Source organism: Humulus lupulus, chromosome 8 (assembly GCF_963169125.1).
Source record: "Humulus lupulus chromosome 8, drHumLupu1.1, whole genome shotgun sequence".
Classification (NCBI taxonomy): Eukaryota; Viridiplantae; Streptophyta; class Magnoliopsida; order Rosales; family Cannabaceae; genus Humulus; species Humulus lupulus.
Genome location: NC_084800.1, coordinates 15,184,590 through 15,208,346, shown reverse-complemented (window position 1 = coordinate 15,208,346; position 23,757 = coordinate 15,184,590). Strand labels below are relative to the sequence as shown.

The following is a 23,757-nucleotide window of genomic DNA, read 5'->3' as shown; positions in this document are numbered from 1 at the left end:
ATTATTATTATTATTATTTACAACTGTAAGTGAAGCAATCACGGCCGGTATAAAAGATGAAGTTGATGGTTCCAAGACTGAGATAAAAATGTAGTATAAACAATAATTTGATGCATTTTAAATTTGGCATACTTGCAGTAAAAATATCAAAAAAATTATAATAGTTCCACTTAATAAATACCAAATCAACTTTTTTATGGCAATAATTTCAAATCTTTACTACTTAAGTGCTAAATCAATGTTTTGATGACATTCATATTAAATTTTTGTTAATAATTGCACTTAAGTAACAATTTTTTTAATATAGCAATAATATCAAATCTTGGTTAATATTACACTTATTTAATAATATCGAATCTGTATTAATATATACTAATAAATAATATCTTAAATGAGTGTAATATTAACCAAGATTTGATACTATTACCATACAAAGAAATTGATTTATACTTAAGTATAATTATTAGTAAAGATTTCTCATTATTGCCATAAAAAAATTAATATATTACTAAAGTAATACAATTATTATAAAACATTTAGTATTTATGCTACAAATAACCATTTAAATTTTATAAGAAAAAGTAAAATTAAATCCATATTAGAATGGAGATGCATTTGTTTTTAATTATGACAAGGACGGTAAATAGTAAATACAGTGCCTAATTGCTTCTGTCAAACGGGTGAGCAACGATGTAGTTACAATTATTTATCACTCTTTCCGTTAATAAAATTAACGATACCGTAGATTTTTTTACAAAACGAATATAAACGATGTCTTAATAGTTTTTTTTGTTTGTTAATTAATAGTTAAATTCTCCCTTTTAGAAAAAAAAAATTAAAATGCAAGTCGTGTTTATCAAATGAACGAAATTTAATCTTCAATAGTGCATGAAACGGATTTCTTCTAATAAGCTACGAGTATTTTATTCCAATAATCCACACGCATGTTTATAAAGAAGTAATTGAAGACGATACACTTTTTCCTCTGCACAGAGAAAACGACATGAAAAGAATATACATCTTTTTCTATTCAGAGGGAAAACGACAATATTTTTTTCTCTTGCTTCTCATTCCTTTCTCCCCTTATATATATATATATATATATAATGTGACAAAACTGCCTATAAAAATGTGTATCACATAGTGGGATGTCTAATAATTCACAAGAACAAAAAATAGGAACAATATATTTTAATAAGAAAATAAAATAAAAGGAATGCGCATAAAACCATGTATATCGTGAAAAACGTTCCAACTTTACAATTATTCATACATGTACAATATTGTGAGGGGAAGTTGTACGTTTTCAAAGATAATCTAAACTTAACAGAAGAGATAATACAGATTTGTAGTAGCAATATACATCATTAAGCATACATTGATCATCGACCACTACAAATTATAGTAAAATTATTAATCAATAATCTAATCAGCTTTCAACTCAAAACTTTGACGATCTTCATGGTCATGTTCTTGCTGCCCTGCGACATAGTCAACGATATCTTCACCAGCCTTATTATCGCCACGGTGTGCTTCGACGGCGAGCTGAGATACGCCGGTGAAGGCGATTATAGCGACCACGAATAGAGTTGTGGAGGCGAACAAGGGCCAAAAGTAGGCCACTAACGTTGTCAACCGAGGCGCCGCGTAAAGCACTAAAGAAATCGCTACCGAAACCGAAATTGCTATGGCCAAGTGGTATTTGTACTGAATAAGCTGTGGTGGGATATCCATCGATCGCTGGCCTTGAGTAGCTAGCTTATAATCTGAAAATGAAAATATAATCTAGAGAGAGAGAGAGCTCTGGGATTAATATTATGGTACTATGCATATATCTTTTCTTGCTGTAGTCTCTCTTTGTTTGGTTGGAGAATAATATAATGTGGTTATAAATTAAAAAATTAATAGACAAAGTTTGCTTTCTCCATGTGTATACATGTTTATTATTTTTGTATTTGGACATTTTTGCTTCCCTAAAGTATCCTCACTTTGCTTTTGTTCTATATCTTCTTTAATTACATAATTACCCTCCATATAATAATACCTCTAATATACATTTCTAATCATAGTTTTTGTGGTTTGAAACGTAAGTTCAAATTGTACCTCCAGCACTCTTTAATTATTATTTTCAATTTTGTCTATTATTATTTATTGGAACCCCATTTGATATATTTTATTTTGGTTGCTTATATTTGTAGTTTTATTTTTGAGATCCAAATTACGTGTGTAAGGGTAACTTGGTGGGGTGACAAAATTGGAGGGTACATTAGTCATTTATGGCAGACACTAATGATATGTATTGAGGTAGATGCTTTGTCCATTTCTTTGATTGGTCGGTTACTTTGAACCTTTTCAGACTTTCAGAAGGTTTCATCTTTTCAAATGGAATGAAATTCAATTGATTAGGAAAGGAATGGCATCTTTTTTTTCTTCTTTGTGGTTATGGATTTCATGAAAAAAAGATAAGCTCAACAGAAACATAAGCATTCAGAATCTTAATCATATCTTGCCCAGGTTGATTCGTTGTTTTGCCTATAAATATTTTTTAATTCAAAGGGATAACTTTGTTGAGAGGGCTTTCTTTATAAGTCGGAATGAATTTACATATAATTAATAGGAAAGATTAAATCAAGAAAGGGGGAGAATCTATTGAGGGTTTTCTTGTCAATTCCTTTTCCTCATTGTGTTTCTTGTTTTTTTAAATGGGATTATACTATTTTAATACAATTTTGTTTGTGCTAATACCAATTTAGTACCTGTTGTTTAATTAATAGTATATTGTTGTTTGTCTTACTCTTAACACCAATTTAGTACCCTATTGTTTCAATTAATACAATTTTAGGAGCTTGTTGTTTATCTTAATACAACCTTAAGTACCATACATTTCCACCAATTTTAGTGAAATTATTTTTTATTATTATCAAAATCACCATAATTTAATTAATTAAAATTTCTTTTAGAATTAAATTATATTAATAAAAAATAATTGTAATATATTGTATATGAAATATAATTTAATTTAAAAGTATATTTTTTTCACTAATTTTGATAAAATATTTTTTATTATGAAAAAAATATCTTCAATTTTTTTAATTAAGATTATTTTTAGACTTATAATATATTTATAATTTTATTGAAAAATAATAATAATTATAGGGTTTACACATTTTTGAATCATGTGTTTTGTCTCATTATTTGTTTGGACCATGTATTTTGACAAATTACTTTTTGGATCCTGTATTTTGTAAAATAATTCAAATAGACATTTAAACCTGATTTTGATAAACAAAAAATTGAATATAACAACACAGTTATTAAGCAGAATTGTTGTACTTCTGTTCTGAGTTGTTAATTTGGTGAATTATTTATTATTTTAATTCAAAAAAACTTTATTCAAAATCAGATTTAATGGTCTATTTGAATTATTTAAATAAAGTAATATCTACGGTTCAAAATCTACTTAAATTTTTAGTCAAAGAAGTACATCATACAGAACAAATAATATTTATTAATATATAGTTAATTTTATTTTATTACTACTATTTTTATTTTATAATATATTTTAATTCCAAAGATAATTTCAATAAAATAAATTAGGATGTTTTTAATTATAAGGAAAAATAATTTTATTAATATTAGAGAAAATGCACAATGTTTAATTAATTTGTCATATAACATGTATAAAATAGTACTAATTAAAACAATATAGTACTAAGTTGGTAAAAAGACAAACAACAAAAATACTAAAATGATATTAATTAAATAATAAGATACTAAGTTGATAGTTGGACAAACAACTCGAATACTAAAATTCATTTTTTAATTGAGAATAGAGTTAATAATTGACAAAATTAGAATGAGATCGTCTAGTTTTAGATTTGGTATATTTCTAGATTTCTTTTTATTTATTATTTTCTATTACAAATACTGATTCTTTGTCGTTTGATCCTATATTATTCGAAAATGTTGACAGTAATTTATACTCTTACTACTTACAACAAGGGGCTGGGTGGGCTGGTGTCATCCCAGAAGAAGGCTGCGGCTCATTAAATTTTAGGCCCACATAAATGGATTGGTGACCCCTTTATACAGTGATGAATATACCGGCCTAAACCTTCACGTTGGGCTTTAATCAGAATTTACTAAAAAAATATTGACAAGAGTACCCCATTTTATAAAAAAATATTATAATATAGTGCTCTCAATGTTAGCATATACTACTTGATGTAATTTAATTCCAGGTTTAATATATTCTAAATACTGCATCAACTAATTATTTTAGGCACAATATGTTCACTCATAACAATACTTATTTTTTAATCCTGCTCATGCATATGTTTTTCTTTTTTGGATAAAATAACAAATTGGTAAAAAAAAAAAAAACTTATATGACTGTATAATTTATATGAACTAAATACAAATGTTTATTATCACTAATAAATTTAATTTTATTATTATTATTATTATTTCTCTATTTTGAGTAAATTACAGCACACGTTTTAGAAAAAAAACTCGTACGTAAAAACGCTAAGAATTATAAATACATTTCTTAACATTTTACAGTTCGCAAAATGTAAGTATTTAGCTAAAACAGCGACACCCCTCAGATTTGAAAAAAAAAAAAGAAAAAGAAACCCTTAGCTAAATTTTGATTCAATTATATTTGAAAAAGACAAAAATATCTCTGCAGTAATGATTTAAAATATAATATCTTATTAATAATGAGAAATAATATATTTAAAAAAATATTAAAAATAATTTAAAAAATCTAAATAAAAAACAATTATTATTATTATTATTATTATTATTATTATTATTATTATTTTACAGAACATACTCTCCAATTATTAATTTATATATAAAAATAAATAACATACCCCAAAATTCCGATAGATCACTGACAATGTGCTCCACTCATAAAGAAAATAAATATCAGTGGAAAAAAACCAAACAAACAAACATTCTAATGAAAACAGGAATCGACAATTGAAAGACATTTTCGTTGAGATTGGAAGGGTATCCTTTCATCGGGCTTTCGTCCTCAGTCAGGGGCTCGACCTCAGAGACATGTTTGCCTTATAATTATCAAGCTTAATTAGTTCCACCAAACCCTAATTTCAAATTCAAATCCAAATTTTGTTGATTTACGATCACCAATCAATCTTAAAGAGAGAAAGAATGAAAAATCAAATAAAACAAAACTATTCAATTCTCAATCCAATGAGAAAGCAAAACCTTCTGGTATATGAGAGGAGGAATGGACTGAATTTGCGATATTGAGAGAGGGGGGAGGAAGAGAGAGAAAATGTTTTTTTCCTAATATTTAATTTAATTTCATTTTTTTCACAAATAATGGATAAAATCTTTGTTATAAATATTAATATATATAATACTCTTTTTTTAATAATTTCAATTTGCAAAATAATGGGTATATAGTATAGTATTTTCCAAATTTGAGATGGGAGTATTTAGCTACAACACAAGTGTAAAATGGTATACTTTTTTTTTTTTTTTAACAGGCATTATTATTATTGGAAAAGGGATATAGAGTATACCGAACTATTCGGGATATATACGTACCGAACTAGACTCATAGTCTATTATTATTTAGTTCTATAAAGAAAAATATACATTTAAAAAAAATAGGACCCACTCTTAACAAGATAAGAGTAACCTTCCAGCAAAATAATAATAAAATAAATATGGAGTAACTTATATAATTATGTAATGCCGTAAGTGGTAACAATAGTGTTTTTCCACGTTTAACATCATAATTATATAGTAATAATAATATTAATTATTATTCTTATTATTATATTGTGTCTGTACGAAATCTAAAGCATACTTTAGAAAGAATATAAATATAATAAAGCTAAGATAGGTATTATTATTATTATTATTATTATTATTTATGTTGTTCAAGAGTAAGATAATTAATGAAAGTGGAGCTTATTATTATATTGGTTAATATTCTACTCATCAGTTTGTGTTGAATCCAAATTAACGAAGATGAAACTCAGAAAATAGAACATCAATGATTCAATTGTACGTTTGGACTCCACCAATTGAAAAGGCATTAGCCAGGCTAATAAAGCTCAAAGCAATTATTTATCCTTTATTTATTAATTAGCCCATACTTACTTGAAACTATCTTATTGATCCATGGTTCTACATCTCAACCATTCCATTAAGTTTATTATGTCAACAAAGCCATTAGAAGTCTCTACACTATCTCAAACCTTTGACATCATCTTCATAGAAAGATGAATGAAACACACTAAGTTTAGCTTAAAATTTAAGTATATTAATTGTACTTACAAATAATATTGATACAGTAGTATATATATCCACCTACTTAACCCTAGTTGGGACACGCAATTATATAGATATAGATATATATCATAATATATATGAACATATTTATTACATGTACAAGAATATATAAGAGCTTAGCTTGATTCCACTTGATGAAATCACTTTCGAAAAGCGGAAAGTCTTAATAATAATTCAATTAAGAAATTATTAGAATGGGAACCCTGGCTATTAGATTAATCAAAACCCTATTTGACTGTTTTGGCCAGTAGTGACAGACAGGGATTTCTTCGAACGATCGGTCACGGCGTTTTCTCTAATCTAAAACGGAATAATAATATATATTGGGTGTTGTTGGTAGGTCTAGGTGGTAGTGGAGTCTTTCCTTTGTCGCTTAAACAAAATACTAGTACGTATGATTTGTGAACCCTTTTGCCTTTAGACATATGGAAAAGTGTGAATAAAACATAGCTGGAGTTTCAAATAATTTTCTCTTTTTTAAAACAATAATATAAAAATATTCTTATAAGCAAAGATCAAAGACGAGAAACTCTCTCTTCGAAATGTACTATTGTTGTGTTTTGATTTGATTCTTTCAAGCCACTTCAGTTGGTCGTTTTCCTGGTCAGAATCACCAATACCTCATTTTCTTTAAGTTTAAATTCAAGAGTTCATTTGAGTGACTTCCACTAATAAGAGCACAAAAAATGCAAGGATTAGGGAGGATTTAGCGCTTAAGCAACAAGGTTTACTCCAGAAAATATATATTTAGGAGCTTTCCATCAACGTAGCCAGATTTTGATATTATAGTCATTTGTTTTAATCATTTGTTGGGATTTGTGTCTCTTATCTCTATCTATAAGTTAAATAAAAAAGAAAAAAGAAAATTAACTTGTGATATTAAAACGGGACAGATCAGCATTTTGTCATCGTGTCACGACAAAACTCCCATTTAGTATATTTTATTATAAATCTTTTGTTTTGGCAAAATTATCATGGCTCTTCTATATCACATAATAAGGTTGCAACAAATGGCACCAACTAATACACTTTTTTAATACTCTTCTTGACAGTGTATCTGTCCATCCTTTAATATTTGAGGGTTAAAAAAAGTATGCATATATATGCATATTAATTAGGTGAGAGAACATATTTATTTGGTATAGTTATCTAGGATTCTAGGTGCGCAATTAACTACGTGGATTATTTTAGAAAGAAAAAAAAAAGTAAGGGAAGAAATTTTAAATTATAAAGTTGTGAAATAAATAAATACGTTTATATATAGAAAAGAAAGAAGCCGTTGCTATCAAGTTGCGATTATGCCGGCATTTCTCAAAATTTGCTTCCCAGCAAGGAAAATCCTATAAGCATTTCCTTAAACCTCACACACAATTACCCATTAAAACCCACACCTCATTCCATTCATTCAGAATCATTACACCATTCATTACCCATTAATTCTCAGCTTCTCCCTAGTCTTTCTTTTATTAATTGGTCTAAGCGTTTCATTTCATTATCAAAAACCATAACCATGGTGGGTCATGATCATGAAGAACACTTCAGTTCTGAGGAGCTTTCTCTATACACGGACCCTGTTGTCTTAGAACTCAATCGTTTGAAAAATCTTCTCAGAGGTTCTCACTCTTGACTCTCTCTCTCTCTCTTTCTGTCTCCTTTCATGTATCTATATTTCAGGTTTATGATGTTTACAATCAGTGGTTAATATCATGAATAACCTTTGATAAGGTTTAACATTTGATGTCGTCGTTTCACTTGATTCAGCAAACAAAATTCCTTTAGTGATTGTTGTGTCTCTCCAGTATGGTCGCCGGTGAATTAACAAGTTTTTTTTCTCTTTGTTTTCTTCACTACTTTTCATTTGAAATATTTATATATATATATATATGTAGTTTATATATATGTATACATGTATTTCACAGTACTTGGTGATCCAAAATGTAAGGTTCAAATGAGCTTGAAAGTGCCTTGACTGTAGCGACCTGTTATGTTAATTATGGTTATTTTGCAAAATATGTTCAGTAGGAAAGCCGGAAAAAGAAAAGAGAAGAAAAAGATTCACTAAGTATACACTTACGTGTTCTTTTTATATTGATTAGGCTGCTTTCAACTACTCTGTTTTAACAAATTAAGTTGATTATGAACACTTAGCTGTACTCTGTTTCAAACTAGTTTTAAATCATCTCATTTGTTTTTACACTACTTTTCATTTAAAATATATTCGTATTATTTATATTTATATGTATATCACTATGTATTATCAGTATATTTGTATTTTACTGTTTTAACAAGTTAATAATGAGTTCATACAACCTTGTAAGTAAACCAAGAGGCATTTATAGTGATACTATTTTTTTTCCATCATTTTGCAGAAAAGGAAAGGGAGTTGGGGGTTGCTCACGGTGAAATCAAGTCACTGAGAGCAACTGAAACTCTTAAAGATAAGGCAGTGGAAGAGGTACCGAAGAAATTTCTGCCAGCCTACTATATTCACTTGAGTTTCACATACAATAAATTCAGTATTCTAACACTTAAATTGTGTCTGAAGTTAGTTTTTTTGTGTTGTTATTTCTTTTCCAGCTCAAGAACGAGGTTCAAAAAATGGATGAAAAAGTCTCTGTCACTGAAAATCTTCTCGAGCACAAGGTGAGTTATGGTCTTTCATGAGATATTTTCATACATTATGAGTGTACTTCAAATAAGATCTAATGGAGGAGTTTGTAATGTACAAATATGACCCAGAATCTTGAAATCAAGAGACTAACAAATGACAAAAAAGACGCGCTGGCCGCACAATTTGCTGCTGAAGCAGCTCTTAGAAGGGTGCATACAAATCAGAAGGATGATGACTCTCTTCCTTTGGCTTCTGTTATTGCTCCTCTTGAGGCTGAAATCAAAATGTACAAGAGTGAGGTACTACTTTAAAGAGAAAATTCCCTTACATGAGAAGTTGCATTTTGACAGGTCATGGCTCAGAATTCAAGCACTTACACTTTTTCAATTGTTTTCTTGTTAATATCATCAGATTGCAGCCCTCCAGGAAGATAAGAAGGCTTTGGAACGCCACACCAAGTCAAAAGAATCAGCTCTGCTTGAAGCAGAAAGGATTTTGCGAAGTGCTTTAGAAAGAGCTTTGATAGTTGAAGAGGTTCAAAACCAGAACTTTGAGTTGAGGAGACAGATTGAGATCTGCCAGGTATTTATAACGTCACATCAGATTCTATTTCGTTGGTTCGGTATATACATATGGTGAGGCTGAATTGTCAAGGTAACTGACATTTGTAACATGTGCAGGAAGAGAATAGAATCCTTGAGAAAACAAACCGCCAAAAGGTTCTGGAGGTGGAAAAGCTTAGCCAAACCATTCAAGAACTTGAGGAGGTTGTTCTAGCTGGAGGAGTTGCAGCCAATGCTATTCGTGACTACAAACGACAGATAGAAGAATTGAATGTGAGTCTAGAGAAATTTACTTGTTGTTTTTTTGACAATTATGGTATGCTAACCTCATTTGAGTAAAATTTTCAGGAGGAAAAGAGGACTCTAGAGCGAGAACTTGCAAGAGCAAAAGTTTCAGCAAACCGCATAGCAACTGTGGTGGCCAATGAGTGGAAGGACGAAAATGATAAAGTTATGCCAGTTAAGCAGTGGCTGGAAGAAAGAAGACTTATGCAGGTATAGTTTGATTACCTCAGAAATTTCCTACAAATCCTACATTTGACACAATGTTACAACTCAGTTATGCCTTTCCACTGCCTTTCATCCACTGTTCTTTCTAGTTGTACGAGTCTCCTTACAAATGAAAGAAGAAACTTATTATTACGTATATGTTAGCATTTATTTTCACTTATTCTGTGAATGTTCAATTCTACAATATGTAGGCAGATATGCAACGGTTGAAAGATAAACTAACTGTGTCAGAGAGAACAGCTAAGGCAGAGGCACAACTGAAGGTAAATATTTGACTTAAAATGCTTTCTGATAACACATGAACGAATAAATTTTATGTGGCAATCTCTCACTCCAGGAAAAATTTAAGCTGAGGTTGAAGACGCTAGAAGGTGGGCTAAAGCAAGTTTCACCTTTTCCCAACAATCCTAATGTCTTTAGTGGATCTCCCAAAACAGAAAAGTCCAGCAACATCTTAGCCTTTCTAACAAGCTCTGGAGGCCTTAGGAAGAGATCAACATCGCAGCCAAGGGCATCCACTTTTATTAGAAGCTCTTCTCCTAGACAGACAGATGCAGAAAAAGAAACAGCTGTTGCAGAACTTAAAGGAGACAATAACTCGAGGAAGAAAACTGGTTCTGGGGAAAATACAACAAAAAAAAGTTTATGGGCATCCAGAAGTAAAGTTGTTGACAGTGGCGAGAAAGAAAACACAGAAATACGGGAAAATAACAATGTCAACAACAGTGATAGAGCAGTTTCTGGAGAACATAGAACTAAAGGCAGTGACAATGGAGAATCACCAAACCAACCAGCTCATACAAACTCTGAAGATTTGGTCTCAGGGTTTCTGTATGATAGACTTCAAAAGGAGGTGATTTGTTTAAGGAAATTTTGTGAAGCCAAAGAGAGTGATTTGAGTTCTAAAGATCAAGAAATAAAGGTAAATATAATAACTCCATCTCTCCTTATGTATAAACCACACATGTAATTCACTATATATTGAGAGATGAGATAATTGCTTTTCAGATTCTTATGAAGAAGGTTGATGCATTAACAAAAGCCATGGAAGCAGAGTCAAAGAGAATGAAAAGAGAAGCTGCAGCCAGAGAGAAAGAAGCTGCATCAGCTAAGGTTGATGACAACAGAAAGAGTAGAGTAATTAACTACTCTAAACGGTAATAAATATATAAAAACGTGTTCAACTTATTTTAATCTTTTCCATATCATTCATTCTCAACAGCTTAACCTGAAGAACTAGAATTTTTAAAAAATAAAATGCTTAACGACTTACTCAATATGAACTTTCAACTGCTGCAGGGTGACAAAATGAACTTGACAAAACACACTGGAGAAAAATGAAGAGCACCAAATTACAGTGATTTTATCAATTATTGGTTGTGAAACTGATACATATTCTTGTTTTATTTCTAATGTAAATACAAAGAACAGAGAGTTGCCAATTGTTAGCTAGGGAAATAAAAGTCCCAACAGAAAAACCAGTCTTTGTACATGATAGAGTGGATTTGATTTGTGTTTTCTCTTAATTGAGATTCACATAGAGGATATTAATTGTTTTCAATAATTCTTCTTTCCTGCATTATGCATATATACAGTGTGTTTACAAGCTTTTAAGTGGCAAGAACGAGTTGTCAATGAATTTTTTTATTGAATCGTGCAAATTTGATTATGTACTTATCTATATTAAAATCGAAGAAACTTGACTCTTTGAGTTTGTGAAAATGCTATGCCAAATGGAAGAGGGAGAAGAGAAGTGGTATTTCATTTAAAAATGTGCAAATAAAATCTTACAGCTATAGAGGGTAGCTTTTTCTTTTTCTTTGTTGATTATGATGACACTGTAAACTTTGTTTGTCCATATCACATCTATGTCTCTCATTCTCATATAGTGTATGATACGCGAGAATTAGTGGGAAAACTGGGAAGAAAAATGAAGTTGGAGAGAAATCGTAATTTAGGAGGAGCATTTACTCATATCATATCTACCACAAGTAAAAAAACATTATTAATTACTTATAGGGACAATTTTCTATAAACGACACAGTAATGAAGTCAATAAAAACACAAACAAAATCGACAATCCAGAAATAAACATCTACTATATACCTCAAGTCAACATATTGACAGTACATTTTTTAATTTTCACAAGTATTTTGGCTAATTTACATTTAATTAATTTTTCCATTTTTTCCTTTAAATACTCCCCGCCCGTTCTTATTGTGAACTTTATGGTGGGTTTAAATTGAACAAAATAAGGCAGAGTCCGAAAAGCAAAGCCGGGCAAACCAAATTTCCGAAAAGCTGTTATGTCATGAAACGATAATTTACAACGGAAGTAAGTTCGAGAAATATACATCCAACATAATTTAATGGAAATGATAATGTTTGGAAACGACATCCCTTCAAATGGCATAAATCTTCATTAAAAACATGATCAAATAACAACCATAGATAATCTAAACCAACAAAGATGTAATAATTCTTAACATTTATTTAACTCTATAAACATCAGGAAGAGTTCAATTTGAATTCTAAAGTACAAAAATGATCTCTACGAGAGAGAAGATACCAGCAAGATACAAAAGGTTAAGGAAGTAGTATACCGTACCAGTCCAAACCCTTGCATGTCAGTGTGTAGAGATTACATAGAAAAGCAAATCAAAGACGATACAAAGTTAAGCGGCCACTAACTCGGAAGATTTTCGAGATTCCAACCATGACTTGGCTGCAACCTTTGTGGTCAAAAACCAGCCAGCGTTATCCGGAGCTTCATGGAAGGGGGCATTTAATTCCTTCAAGTGGGAATCAAAAACACCTGCCAAAGTAAAGCCTTTGTCCGAGTACTTGTGCTTCCCATGTCCAGTATTAATTCCAAGCAATGGTGGCAACTCTTCTCCAGATTCCAATTCCTTGGACAAATCATTTATCCAAACATGTAATGCAGTGAGAGCAGCCCCAAGAGAAAGACCTTTCAAATTGAGAGACCACTGGGATGGAGACCTGGACTGTATATCAGTATATACTTCTTGTGAGACCCCAAGGTCTAGCAGCTCACAAGCTCTGTCTAACAGATCGAGGTTCATGGAAAGGTCAATTAAGCAATTGCAGTAAGCCTTTCTTACATCAGCACCAACCGTTTCAAAAAGTTCTGAGGCTTCATTTTTGAAATTTTCATTTTTGTCATCCTCTAGCAAAAGATTTACCACATATCCGAGTTTTGGATAGGCTTTTTCGATGCAAGCTGTAAGCTTAGAAAGTTCTTCCTTTGGTGTTTGGGTCATCACATTCAAGAGACAACCACAGAAGCGCTCATCTGGGCTAATGCCCAATTCCAAGAGTTGATCGAATGTCTTCACAACATCATCTATGCGCTTGGCTTTTCCGTAGCACTGAATAAGTGAAGTTAAAACAAATATATTAGGCGCAAAACCTGCTTTCAACATCTCATTAAACATTGCCTCAGCTTCTGGTACTTGTCCACTACACGAATATATAGTAATCATTGATGAAAATGTCCAACTATCGGGCATGGTCTCAGAACTTTTCAAGTCTTCGAAGATTGAAATGGCTTCGTCAGTGTAGCCAAGATCAGCACACATAGATAAGATTGTGTTGTAGAGAATCACATTCAGCTTCATCCCTTTCTCCTTCATCTCCTTATATACATTAACACAATCATCACCATATCGGGATCTACCAAAAGCCCTCAAGAGAGCTGCATAGGTTACAAAACTTGGTGCAAACCCACTGCTGATCATCTCTTGGTAAATCTTCTTAGCCTGCCAAGGTCTCTTAGCTCTACCCATAGCATCCAACAAAGTGTTATAAACAACCACGTTTGGTTTGACCCCTATGGCCTTCATCTCCTCAAACACGTTCAAACACCCATCATAATTCCCTGATTGACCATAAATTCTGATTAAAGTCGAGAATGTTACTCGATCAATGCGCCATTTTTCTGTTCTAGCACGGTCATACAAGCTGAAAGCCATGTCAACATTACCAGCACGTCCATAGGCATCGATCATAGCCGAGTAAGTAACATCATCTGGGTCACACCCAAAACTACTCATCTTTTCAAACCACTCAACAGCCTTCTCGGGCAAAGAAGACATCCTAGCGCAACTAATCATGGTCGAAAACGTAACATTATCCGGCTTAATACCTTTGTTGAGCATTTCATCGAACAACTTCTCCGCACCAGCCAAATTCTTACATTTTCTAAAGACCTTCAAGGTAACATTGTAAAGAATAACCTCTCTCTCAGGTGTCAAGTTCTGCTGAAAGTACTTAAGTGCAAGGACCGCAGTTTCGGCATTAACCATATTATTAAGAATAACAACCGCATCTTGCTCCAAAAGTTTACCACTTAAAGTTCCCAAAACTTTTAAAACTTCATCCTCACTTGCACTACAAGAGTTTAAAGACTCAGCCACTTCGACTAGATTTGTGTACCTGGTATGATACGATTTCTTCCGAAGTTGCGGTGCTCTTGGGCTTCTGGGATTGACCCAGATGTAGCTTTTGGATGATGAACCGGAATGTCCATTTGGGTCTCCAGTCGTAGCAGCTTCTCCAACAACCTCTTTTTTGGTTTCTTCGGTAACTGGGTCGTGTACAGAGACATGGCTTACTTGGAGAGAAGATGTTTTGTATTGAGAAGAAAGAAAATTGAGTTTGCAAAGGTGATTGAAGTTTCTTATTCTAGGGTTTCTGGGTGAAGAAAGAGATAAGGAGAGAGAGTGACGTTCGTGGACGATTGGGGAGGGTGATGAACAGAGCGAGTAAGCCATGTTTGTTCCTGGCTCTCTAGACTAGAGCATAGTCTCCGTGGTTGTCTCTCTGCGTTTGGCTTTATGGATGAGGAGGAGCTGGACTACGATTACGATATTACCATTAAGATTTGGACAGTCAGATTACGTTGGAATGGACAAACTTGTCCATTGGAATTATCAGAACCGTTGCTCTTTTCCGTGCCTCCTACTTAAAATATCTGAACATTTTCGAAATGAGCTTGGGCCAATGGGCCGTAACACGGTGGTGCTAGTGAGACAGGCCCAATTGGTGGTTTTTCTGTGTTTTTTTATGGAATTTAAAAAAACATGACTTTTATGTTTTCAGTGTGCAAAAATATTAGAATTATATTTTTCTTAATTTGTATTAGAAAATTTATTAAAAAAAACAAAATAAAGTATGGGAAACACAATTGTTAACTAACTAAATATGGAAGCTAAATTTAAAACCAAAACACATCAGTCAAACATAGGTACTATTGTAAATTAGCAGTCCACTGTTCTCTCTCTCAAACCCACAGTCTCTCAAAACCTATGCACAAACCCTCTTCTCTCTCCAAACCTAGTCGACAATCCCCTCCAGCTTTGGCTACCCCATCTACGACCCCATCCACGACCCCAAAGAAGAACCTACCTTCGGCGAATTGGCAACCCTCCATTCGAAAGCCTCATCCGAGCGTGGGCCTAGGCGCGACACCCCCATCTCTACGCGCGACACCACCTCCAACTCTGCTCGTGGTGTCGATGCATACCCAAATCCAAAACGACATAGCTCGCACGCAGGGGATAGGGGGTTTTGGTGGTGGTCGGAGGTGAGGGAGGAAAGTGGTTCGTGATTGGAGGTGATGTAGGGAGGTGGCCTAGACACGAACCCAGGCGGCGGAGAGTCAGGCAGCAGCTAGGGTTCTTGGTGATGAAAGAGAAGAAGATGAGAGAGAGAGAGAGAGAAGGAGGGTAGATCTATTTTTTTCTTTTCTATTTTCAGGTCTGGGTAACTGGTTACATTCATGTTCTTTTTGTGTATATTTCTAGGTGTAACTGGTTATATTCACATTATGATATGTGTGTATATTACTATGTTTTTTTATGGTAACTAGTTATCTATGTTACTAAAATGATAGTTACTTCTTCTTCATTTTTTTAATGAAGTGTTCTTCCTATTTTTTCTTCAAATTTGATGTTTCTTTTCATATTTAATATGAGTAACCCGTCACCCCTCTCATGGTAATTGGTTACCCTTCTTATGACATAATGTTACTCCTCTCAAGGTAAGTGGCTACTCCTCTCGATACATGTTAATTAACTTAGCTATAGGATTTATTTTTACATAACTAAGAAAGATCAATCAAGTAATTGGTTACCTTATCTAGGATTTGAAAAAAAAAGTACAATCTAAAAAAAAATGTTTATAATAAATAAAAAATAATAATAAACACAATTCATATTAAAAAAAATTTGCAAAACAAAAAAAAAATTAATATAAAAAAATCAAATAAACTAAAAGAATAATAATTGAATTACAAAAATACCCTTTTAAATTAATAAAACTTGATGATGAGTAAAATTATGGCATAAACCAACTTTTATATAAAAATGTGAGAAACTAAACCCCTAAAAGTGAAAACTCTTAAATAACGCCATAAAATAACTTTTTTTGAAAAAAAAAACTATATTTTTGTAAACTTTATTAAAAATCTCATATAAAATATAATTTCCTCTTCTTTTTTTTTCTTTTTGAGAAATTATAGTAAATGACCCAAAATAATGGCATGAAGAAACTAATGTCTTCATTTTTTAAATTGTAGAGAAATTACCCTTTTATATTGTTGGTTACCTAAATTATCATTTTGCACTAAGCTCCAAGTGAATATTAGGATTTACCTAAGGCTAAAGAGGTTAAAGAGGGTAAGAGTAAATATGGAATTTCGCTATACTAATTTTTTGTATTGGGTCATTTGTTGATTTTTTTTAAAACGGAGATATTTATCTAAATAATTGTTGTTTTGGAGCTATTTTGCTCGTTACCCTTTTTTTCTCCTATTCTGATTTGGTATTTCCGGGCTTTTAGCTGAATTATTTTGATCATTGATGGGCTTGGGTTCTTCAGGGACCGATCTCAAAGCTCTCAAGAGTATGAGTCATCAAATGAGTACTTTATCAAGTAATACAAAGTAGGACATGATCAAGCGTATATGTATACCTAATTCATAATTTGGGTTTGAAAGAAATATGTATTATTTAAGTTTATATCTAATAGATTTTTATATCATTTAGTTAATATTTGTGAAGAAAAAAAAATTACAGTCTCAATTATTTTAATCTCAATTTATAAGGTTGACTATAAATCATTTGGTCTTGACTAGCGGACAACAGTTTCAACCATTAGGATTTAGTAAAAAAATAAATATATATTACATATAAATGTTTAAATTTAATTTATTTACTACAAAGTACAAACTCTTAACTAGATAGACCACCAACCAAATTGATGTGAGCATAGTATATATTTTGTATCACTAATGTTAGAAGGAATAATATGATTGGACAGCAAAACAATATAATTGTGGGATTCACATAATCAGAGTATTAGAAATCCAAACTAAAGTAAAATTCTTATATTTTCAAAAATATCATTTTTATTATTACTGGAGCCCATAGCCTTCAATGTTGTAAATAATATTTTTATTATTATTTTCGTATATGTAAAATTGATAATTTTCTAAAATATATGCAAACAATGTCAATTTTGAAAAAATTAGAGACACATATCAAGTTAGGGATCATAAGTCTAGGCTTGTATACATTTATCACATAATGAAATTAAAATTGAAATTATTTGTGCAGTAATAATTCTCATTCTTACGTTTACTAAAATTAGGAATGAGAGTAGTTAGTGGAGTAAGGGCGGAAAAGAATGAGAATGTTTGTTCCCCTAACCACTCAGGAAATCCAATTATCCTTTCTCACTTCTTTTCTTTTTTCTTTAAGCATTTCGATTAGGAGTGTTCATCGGTTGGTTTGGTCGGGTTATAACATATTTTAATCAACCCAATATAAAAATTAGTTTGCAAAAATCTAACTCTAACTCGTCCAATTAAGAAAAAAAAAAAGTTTCACCCGTCCAATATTTTAGGCAGTTTGGTCGAGTTAACCCGCCCAAACCAATCTAAAGTTTTTTTTAAATGTTCCAATAATTAAATTCAACAAACTAAAAGTATAGTATACATCTTCCAAACTTGGACATATTATGTTAAATTAAACTTCAAAACATTATTCTAATTTTATTATTAAAAATTAAAAAATTATATTTAATATTACATATAATATATCTAATAATATATGTAATTGTTTAACGCCCAAACATGACTTCCACTTAGCGGTGGTTGTAGTATAGATCGGACGGTCGATTCCACAAGGAGGCAAAATGAATAAAGTTAATCAATAAATAAATGTTAGAGATAAATAATATGAAGAAAATAGAACAAGTGATATTTTTGTTGTTTTTTAGATTTAAAGATTAGAAATAAAAATAGATTAAAGTGTGGTGTTAGGTAACAAGTAGGAAGGATCAAGAGTCACCAATATGCATACTTATTTATTTTGATATATGATTCACAAAAATTACACAAATGGATAGTTCACATCCCAACTATTCATTTGAAAGATTTAACATTGATGCACAAATATATTTTACAAAAATGTATTCAAGTGATTACTATTATTTACCATGGAAAGATGAGATAAATCTTATGAGAAATCTAAAAATGACATTATACCATTGGCCATAATGCAATAAAAGATTGGACATAAAACCTAGGGACATTTGCGGCATAAATACCCATTTTGTTGCTAATAAGTACCCAATTTTTAAAAATTGCGGCATAAATACCCATTTTGTTCATTTTGTTGCTAATAAGTACCCAAATAAAGCTAGACACATTATTGATGGTACTTATTGTATTTTCTTAATTAATTATGTGAAAAAAAAGAAGAATTATCAGGACAGTACACGTGTCCTTAATAGTAACTCTGTTAAGTGGGTACCAACGGCAGAGTCTAAAAAGTGGAATTTTGAGTATTAATGCAGCAATTTTTAAAAATTGGGTACTTATTAGCAACAAAATGAACAAAATGGGTATTTATGCCGCAATTTTTAAAAATTGGGTACTTCTTAGCAACAAAATGAACAAAATGGGTATTTATGCCGCAAATTCCCCTAAAACCTAACAAAAATATTACTTTTACTATTTATAAAATACATAGAGAGAGAATGACTAATTCTATATAGATTTAGCAAAAGTAAATATATATGAATGAGATGGAGAAAATGATAAATATATTATCTATATTATTTTTACTAATTTGATAATACATAGAAAGTGCTTAGCAAAATCTATATACTATTAGTAAGCATAAATAAAGATAATAATGTGAAGAAATAGATATGAAAGAAAATAAATCACTCAAATATATAAACTTTAAGCACATGGAGAATCAAAAATACCAAACAAAGTCATAGGGCATATAGGATCATCCAACCTTCCTAAGAAGGTTAGCTTATTATGTTAGACATTCTCATGAAATTCTAGAGAGAAAATATGAGAAATGAGACTAAAATTTGGTAGAGTTTTGCTACCTAAAAATTACATAGAAAATGTGAATGAAGAGTCCCTATTTATAGAGGGAGAAAATAACTAAAAAGAAATTAAGCAACAATTTGGGGTTTACAAAATAAATCTAAAATATTAATAATAAAATATGATTTTGAAAAATCAAATCTTATTATAAATATTAATCTAGTTATTTTGATGCATGGTCAAAATGCATTTTTTCCTAAAACACCAAAAAAGATGAGCTTTAAAGCTCAAAATGTCAATTTTGCAAGGCCCAATAGCCACAAAATATGGGTGGAAGGTGGCTGGTGGCAGAAATGAGTTTTGACCCATTTCCAGCCAATGGGGAGGCGCCACGTGGACAAGTGTACCTGAAGGAAAATGGCTGCTGAAGTGAGTTATGTTGGGCATTTGGGTCTGTTGGGAAAGGCTGAAGGAAAAGGGAAGCTTTAGATTGGAGGGTCACGTTGGAGAGGTGAAGGACTGGGCTACTGGCAGGGGGCTCGGATGCGGCTCGGCTGGGACGTGGCTCAGCTGGGACGCGGACAGGTGGCGCAGCAGGGGGTTGCTAGGTGGCGGTTGGGTAAGGAGAAAAAGAGAGATTTTGCTGGGCTTGGGCTATTTGGGCCGAATTTTGGGCTTCAATTTTGCAAAAATGCCAACTTTTCCTCATTTCTTCAACTTTATTTATTTATTTCTTCTTTTTTTCTTTATGACAAAATACATCTTTAATTCCTACAAAATAACAATAAATTTAATCATAATCAAGCTGTTGACCCAAGATTTGGCCAACTGACACGGAGTCAGAATATGCTTGATGTGAATGAATATGTTGAGAAGAACGTACTGAAAAAATATAAATAAGACACGATATTTTATAGTGGTTCGGCCCCAGGATCTGGTAATGACCTACGTCCACTCAGACTGTTATTGATATAAGAATCAAAGGAGTGATCAGAGAACAAGGGTTCAATGAGTTTCACTAACCTCTGAAGAACAATACAATATTCCAAAGAGAATTACTCTAGTCTCCAATAATTCCCCAGCCAAAAGTCCCTCTCTTGAGCTATATTTCTCTATTTATAGGCTCAAGGGGGATTATATGATTTAGTTGCCGATTTTCTCTCTTGAATAACCGGATATTCAGGACATTTTGTGAATTAAATTCGGGATCTACAAGGATCTTTACAATAATATTACATTGCATGCGGAACCTGCGACCAGACTGGTCGCAGGTATGACTGGGTTGCTTACTTCTTCTAAAACGTCTTCTGGTCGATAGACTAGCAGAGTTCCTCCAGGTGTCGGCCACGTGTCCAGGGATCTCTTGCCACGTCATCAATGCCAATTTTTTGGATAACACAAACATTTTTATTTATAAAATAAATTATATTAATTCAATGAAAATATGAATTAAACTTAATTTATTTTGGCCAGTAAAATCAATAAATATGCATTTTTCATCACTAATCAGTAATATATGTATATATAAATGAAAAAAAAAACTCCTAATCGGTTTATTCAGGTTATATTGGGCGGGTTTGTATAATTCTTAAACTGCCCAATATAATAGTTGGAATGTTTGAATTTTTGTCGACTTATTCAAGTTGCATTTTTTGTCATTTTTTTTAGTTTGGTTTGGACGATTTATTTAGTTTGAACGGTTTACAAAAACGTTTGCGGAGCCCTTATTTCGATTATGTTTTCCAAATTATGTAAATAAGATAAAATAATTATAATTCTCTTTTTAGTAAATTGCATAATATAAATAATAATTCTGATTCTTCTATATTTTATTCTTATTTATTTTTCATTTTTTAATTGGAATTATGATTACAATTTAGTAAAATGTGAATGTGCTATGGAACAAAAAACTCCTGTCACTTTTTCTATTCTCCAACCCTGAACCCACTAATTAAATTTTGACACATTATTTAATTTGACACATCAACTAACTAAGACTAAAATATTATTTATTTTTTATTAAAAAAATAGTGTATGGTCTAGCAATAAATATACTGCAACCAAAATATCCTTTCATCTCCAACTTCCATTTTTATTTATTTATTTTTAATATAATAATAGAGACTGGTCTGGGAATGAATACATTGCAGATAAATTTTTTCTTTATTTTTGTCTTTTTTTTTTTTCTATACCAACCATTTGTCTTTTCATCTTCTTCTTACTTTTCTATTTTATTTTAATTTTAATGAAAAAATAGAGTCTAATGTCCAAGATTAACATTGCAGCCTATTTTCATGTTTATAGGAAGTTTATTTATTCTTTCTTTTTCTTTATATATAAAAATGACAAAAAAAAAGTAATTACAAAAAGAAGAAAAGTACAAGCATGGTAACAGAAAACAAATGGACAAATTACAGAAGGAAAATAACACGGCTTGAAAAAACTTCATTCAGCCGTATATGTTTGTAAATAAGAAATGATAAAGCACAATCTAAAATGTTCAAGACTTCGTGATGCTATAATAAATGTATAAATAATGAAATTTTTTTATTTTAACCGTTTTTTATTATTTTAATATTAATTTTAACATAATATTTTTATATATAATAGAATATTCTTTTATAAGTAAGGGTAGTTTGGAAACACTTAAACTTAAATAAAATAAATAATTAAAAAATTAAAAAAAGATATTTTTTAGACATTCTATAATGATAATTATTTAAAAATAATAAATAATTAAACAAATTCAAATATGATATTTTTAGATATTTTACAATAATAATTATTTAAAAACTAGTTGTTCTTGCCCAGTAGCAAGTAGGTTACATTGGTTAAACTTTGTTGATTGGATGTATTCTTTGACTAACTTGGGTTGTTGGCATATAAGGGTTTTTATGGATCGAGTGAGTATGCTTTGTGATTTGGAGAAGACATGGTAATGATTTATGAGAGGTAGTTCGAATGGGACAATCTTATCATCATCAGAGATGTAAGAGAGTTCATACATGCAGACAAGTTTATGGGCTGAAGACCTTTTGAGTGAAGGAGACCCAGAGGAGGCCAGAGACCGGAGTAGAAAACATTGAGAGCTGATTCTTCGATGAGCTAGGATTTTGAGGAATTAAAGACATTTGTGGTTAGGTTTGGGTTTTCTCTCTAGAAGGAAGGTGAAGGGGTCGACCTGGCTCTGATCACGAAGCGACACGTGTTGGTCCAGTCATCACCAAATGGAGCTAAACAGACAGGAACTAACATAATTACTGCTTTTCTAACTTTGGCTACTTTCCCCGCTAAAAAAAGATTGAGTTTATGTCGGTTACAAACCCCAAACATTGGGGGTACTTATGCCGCAAATATCCATTTATTTTTTAATAGTTTGAAGATTTGTGTTTCCAAGTAGGCCCCATTTCTAGCTTGATTCGATAGTAATCTTTACCTATTTAGAGCATCTCCACCACTTTAGCCACAGAAGTTGGCTTGACCACTCTTTGCCAGATCACATGCCAACGTGACATTGCTAGGTCTGTTGAAGATAATTTTGGTGCCAAATGTAATGTGGATGAGAGAGAAAATAAAAATTAAAAAAATATTTTAAGATGAGTTGTGTACTTTTGACAACCAATGATGTTGCTATTACCACTATGGAGATGTTCTTCAACACTTGAATTTCACAATTATTTAATCTAAACTCATTTTAACTTTACTCCCACCATCACGATTTTCATATATATGTAGAAGTATCTCTTGCATAGTTGGCTTCTTTGCAACTTCTTATTCTTAAGGAGGAGAACTGTAATATTTTTTTTCAAAAAAAATAAGTTCTTAGACAATTTGGATGCTCTAGTTTGTATAAGTTTTTTGTTTCACGATTTCTTTCAGCTAAAATAGTACGAAATAATATATAATTGATAATAATTATTTGAAGAAAACAGAACAACATGCCTAATGAGTTCGAAGTGGTTGCTAAGGTTACGTATCGTATTTTATAGCTTAATTGAGAAACTTGAAAATAATTTATATGAAAAAAAAGCCACAGAAAAGAAAAGCCATAATTTTTTTTTATAAAAAATTAGCCAATTAATAAAGTCCGAGATGTTAAATACGTTTATTTTTTAAACTAAAAATTAATCTTCTGATTAATTTCTAAAAATAGTTGTTCTATTAGTTTCCCTGTAATTTTTGGCATTAATTAATTATATGATGAATCTCGTACGTATACCGGCCGCTAGCTAATTAAAAGTCAAATTATTTAATAACATGTCTGATATTAATGGTATAATGTTCTGAACAAAATTGAAACGTATTAACAATTGAAGAAATATTTTTGAAAAAAAAAACTGAAGAAATAAATACAAACTCAAAACAAGAAG

General features: G+C 31.3%; 3 protein-coding genes across 3 annotated transcripts; 1 reads left to right on the top strand and 2 right to left on the bottom strand.

Moving 5' to 3' along the window:
• Positions 1 to 1,425: 1,425 nt before the first annotated feature.
• Positions 1,426 to 1,734, bottom strand: LOC133795064 (uncharacterized). The gene has a single exon (XM_062232515.1). It carries the CDS (start codon positions 1,732 to 1,734, stop codon positions 1,426 to 1,428), a length of 309 nt encoding a protein of 102 aa, XP_062088499.1.
• A 5,896-nt stretch (positions 1,735 to 7,630) lies between these two features.
• LOC133794742 (microtubule-associated protein 70-5) lies at positions 7,631 to 11,690 on the top strand. The gene is made up of 11 exons (XM_062232127.1): positions 7,631 to 7,946; positions 8,703 to 8,788; positions 8,911 to 8,976; positions 9,073 to 9,243; positions 9,356 to 9,526; positions 9,625 to 9,780; positions 9,856 to 10,002; positions 10,209 to 10,280; positions 10,355 to 10,939; positions 11,026 to 11,174; positions 11,317 to 11,690. The coding sequence occupies exons 1-11, from the start codon at positions 7,844 to 7,846 to the stop codon at positions 11,327 to 11,329; spliced, it is 1,719 nt and encodes a 572-aa protein (XP_062088111.1). The 5' UTR covers positions 7,631 to 7,843; the 3' UTR covers positions 11,330 to 11,690.
• Positions 11,691 to 12,414: 724 nt separating this feature from the next.
• Positions 12,415 to 14,890, bottom strand: LOC133794741 (pentatricopeptide repeat-containing protein At4g16390, chloroplastic). Its single transcript, XM_062232126.1, has one exon. It carries the CDS (start codon positions 14,808 to 14,810, stop codon positions 12,693 to 12,695), a length of 2,118 nt encoding a protein of 705 aa, XP_062088110.1. The 5' UTR covers positions 14,811 to 14,890; the 3' UTR covers positions 12,415 to 12,692.
• Between the last annotated feature and the right edge of the window lie 8,867 nt (positions 14,891 to 23,757).

Bases quoted from the DNA above. Each gene is read 5' to 3' on its own strand.
- LOC133795064 (XM_062232515.1), bottom strand. From the start codon at position 1,734: ATGGATATCCCACCACAGCTTATTCAGTACAAATACCACTTGGCCATA.
- LOC133794742 (XM_062232127.1), top strand. From the start codon at position 7,844: ATGGTGGGTCATGATCATGAAGAACACTTCAGTTCTGAGGAGCTTTCT. The intron at 8,977-9,072 runs GTGAGTTATGGT...AATATGACCCAG, and splicing joins AAAATCTTCTCGAGCACAAG to AATCTTGAAATCAAGAGACT. The intron at 9,244-9,355 runs GTACTACTTTAA...TAATATCATCAG, and splicing joins TCAAAATGTACAAGAGTGAG to ATTGCAGCCCTCCAGGAAGA.
- LOC133794741 (XM_062232126.1), bottom strand. From the start codon at position 14,810: ATGGCTTACTCGCTCTGTTCATCACCCTCCCCAATCGTCCACGAACGT.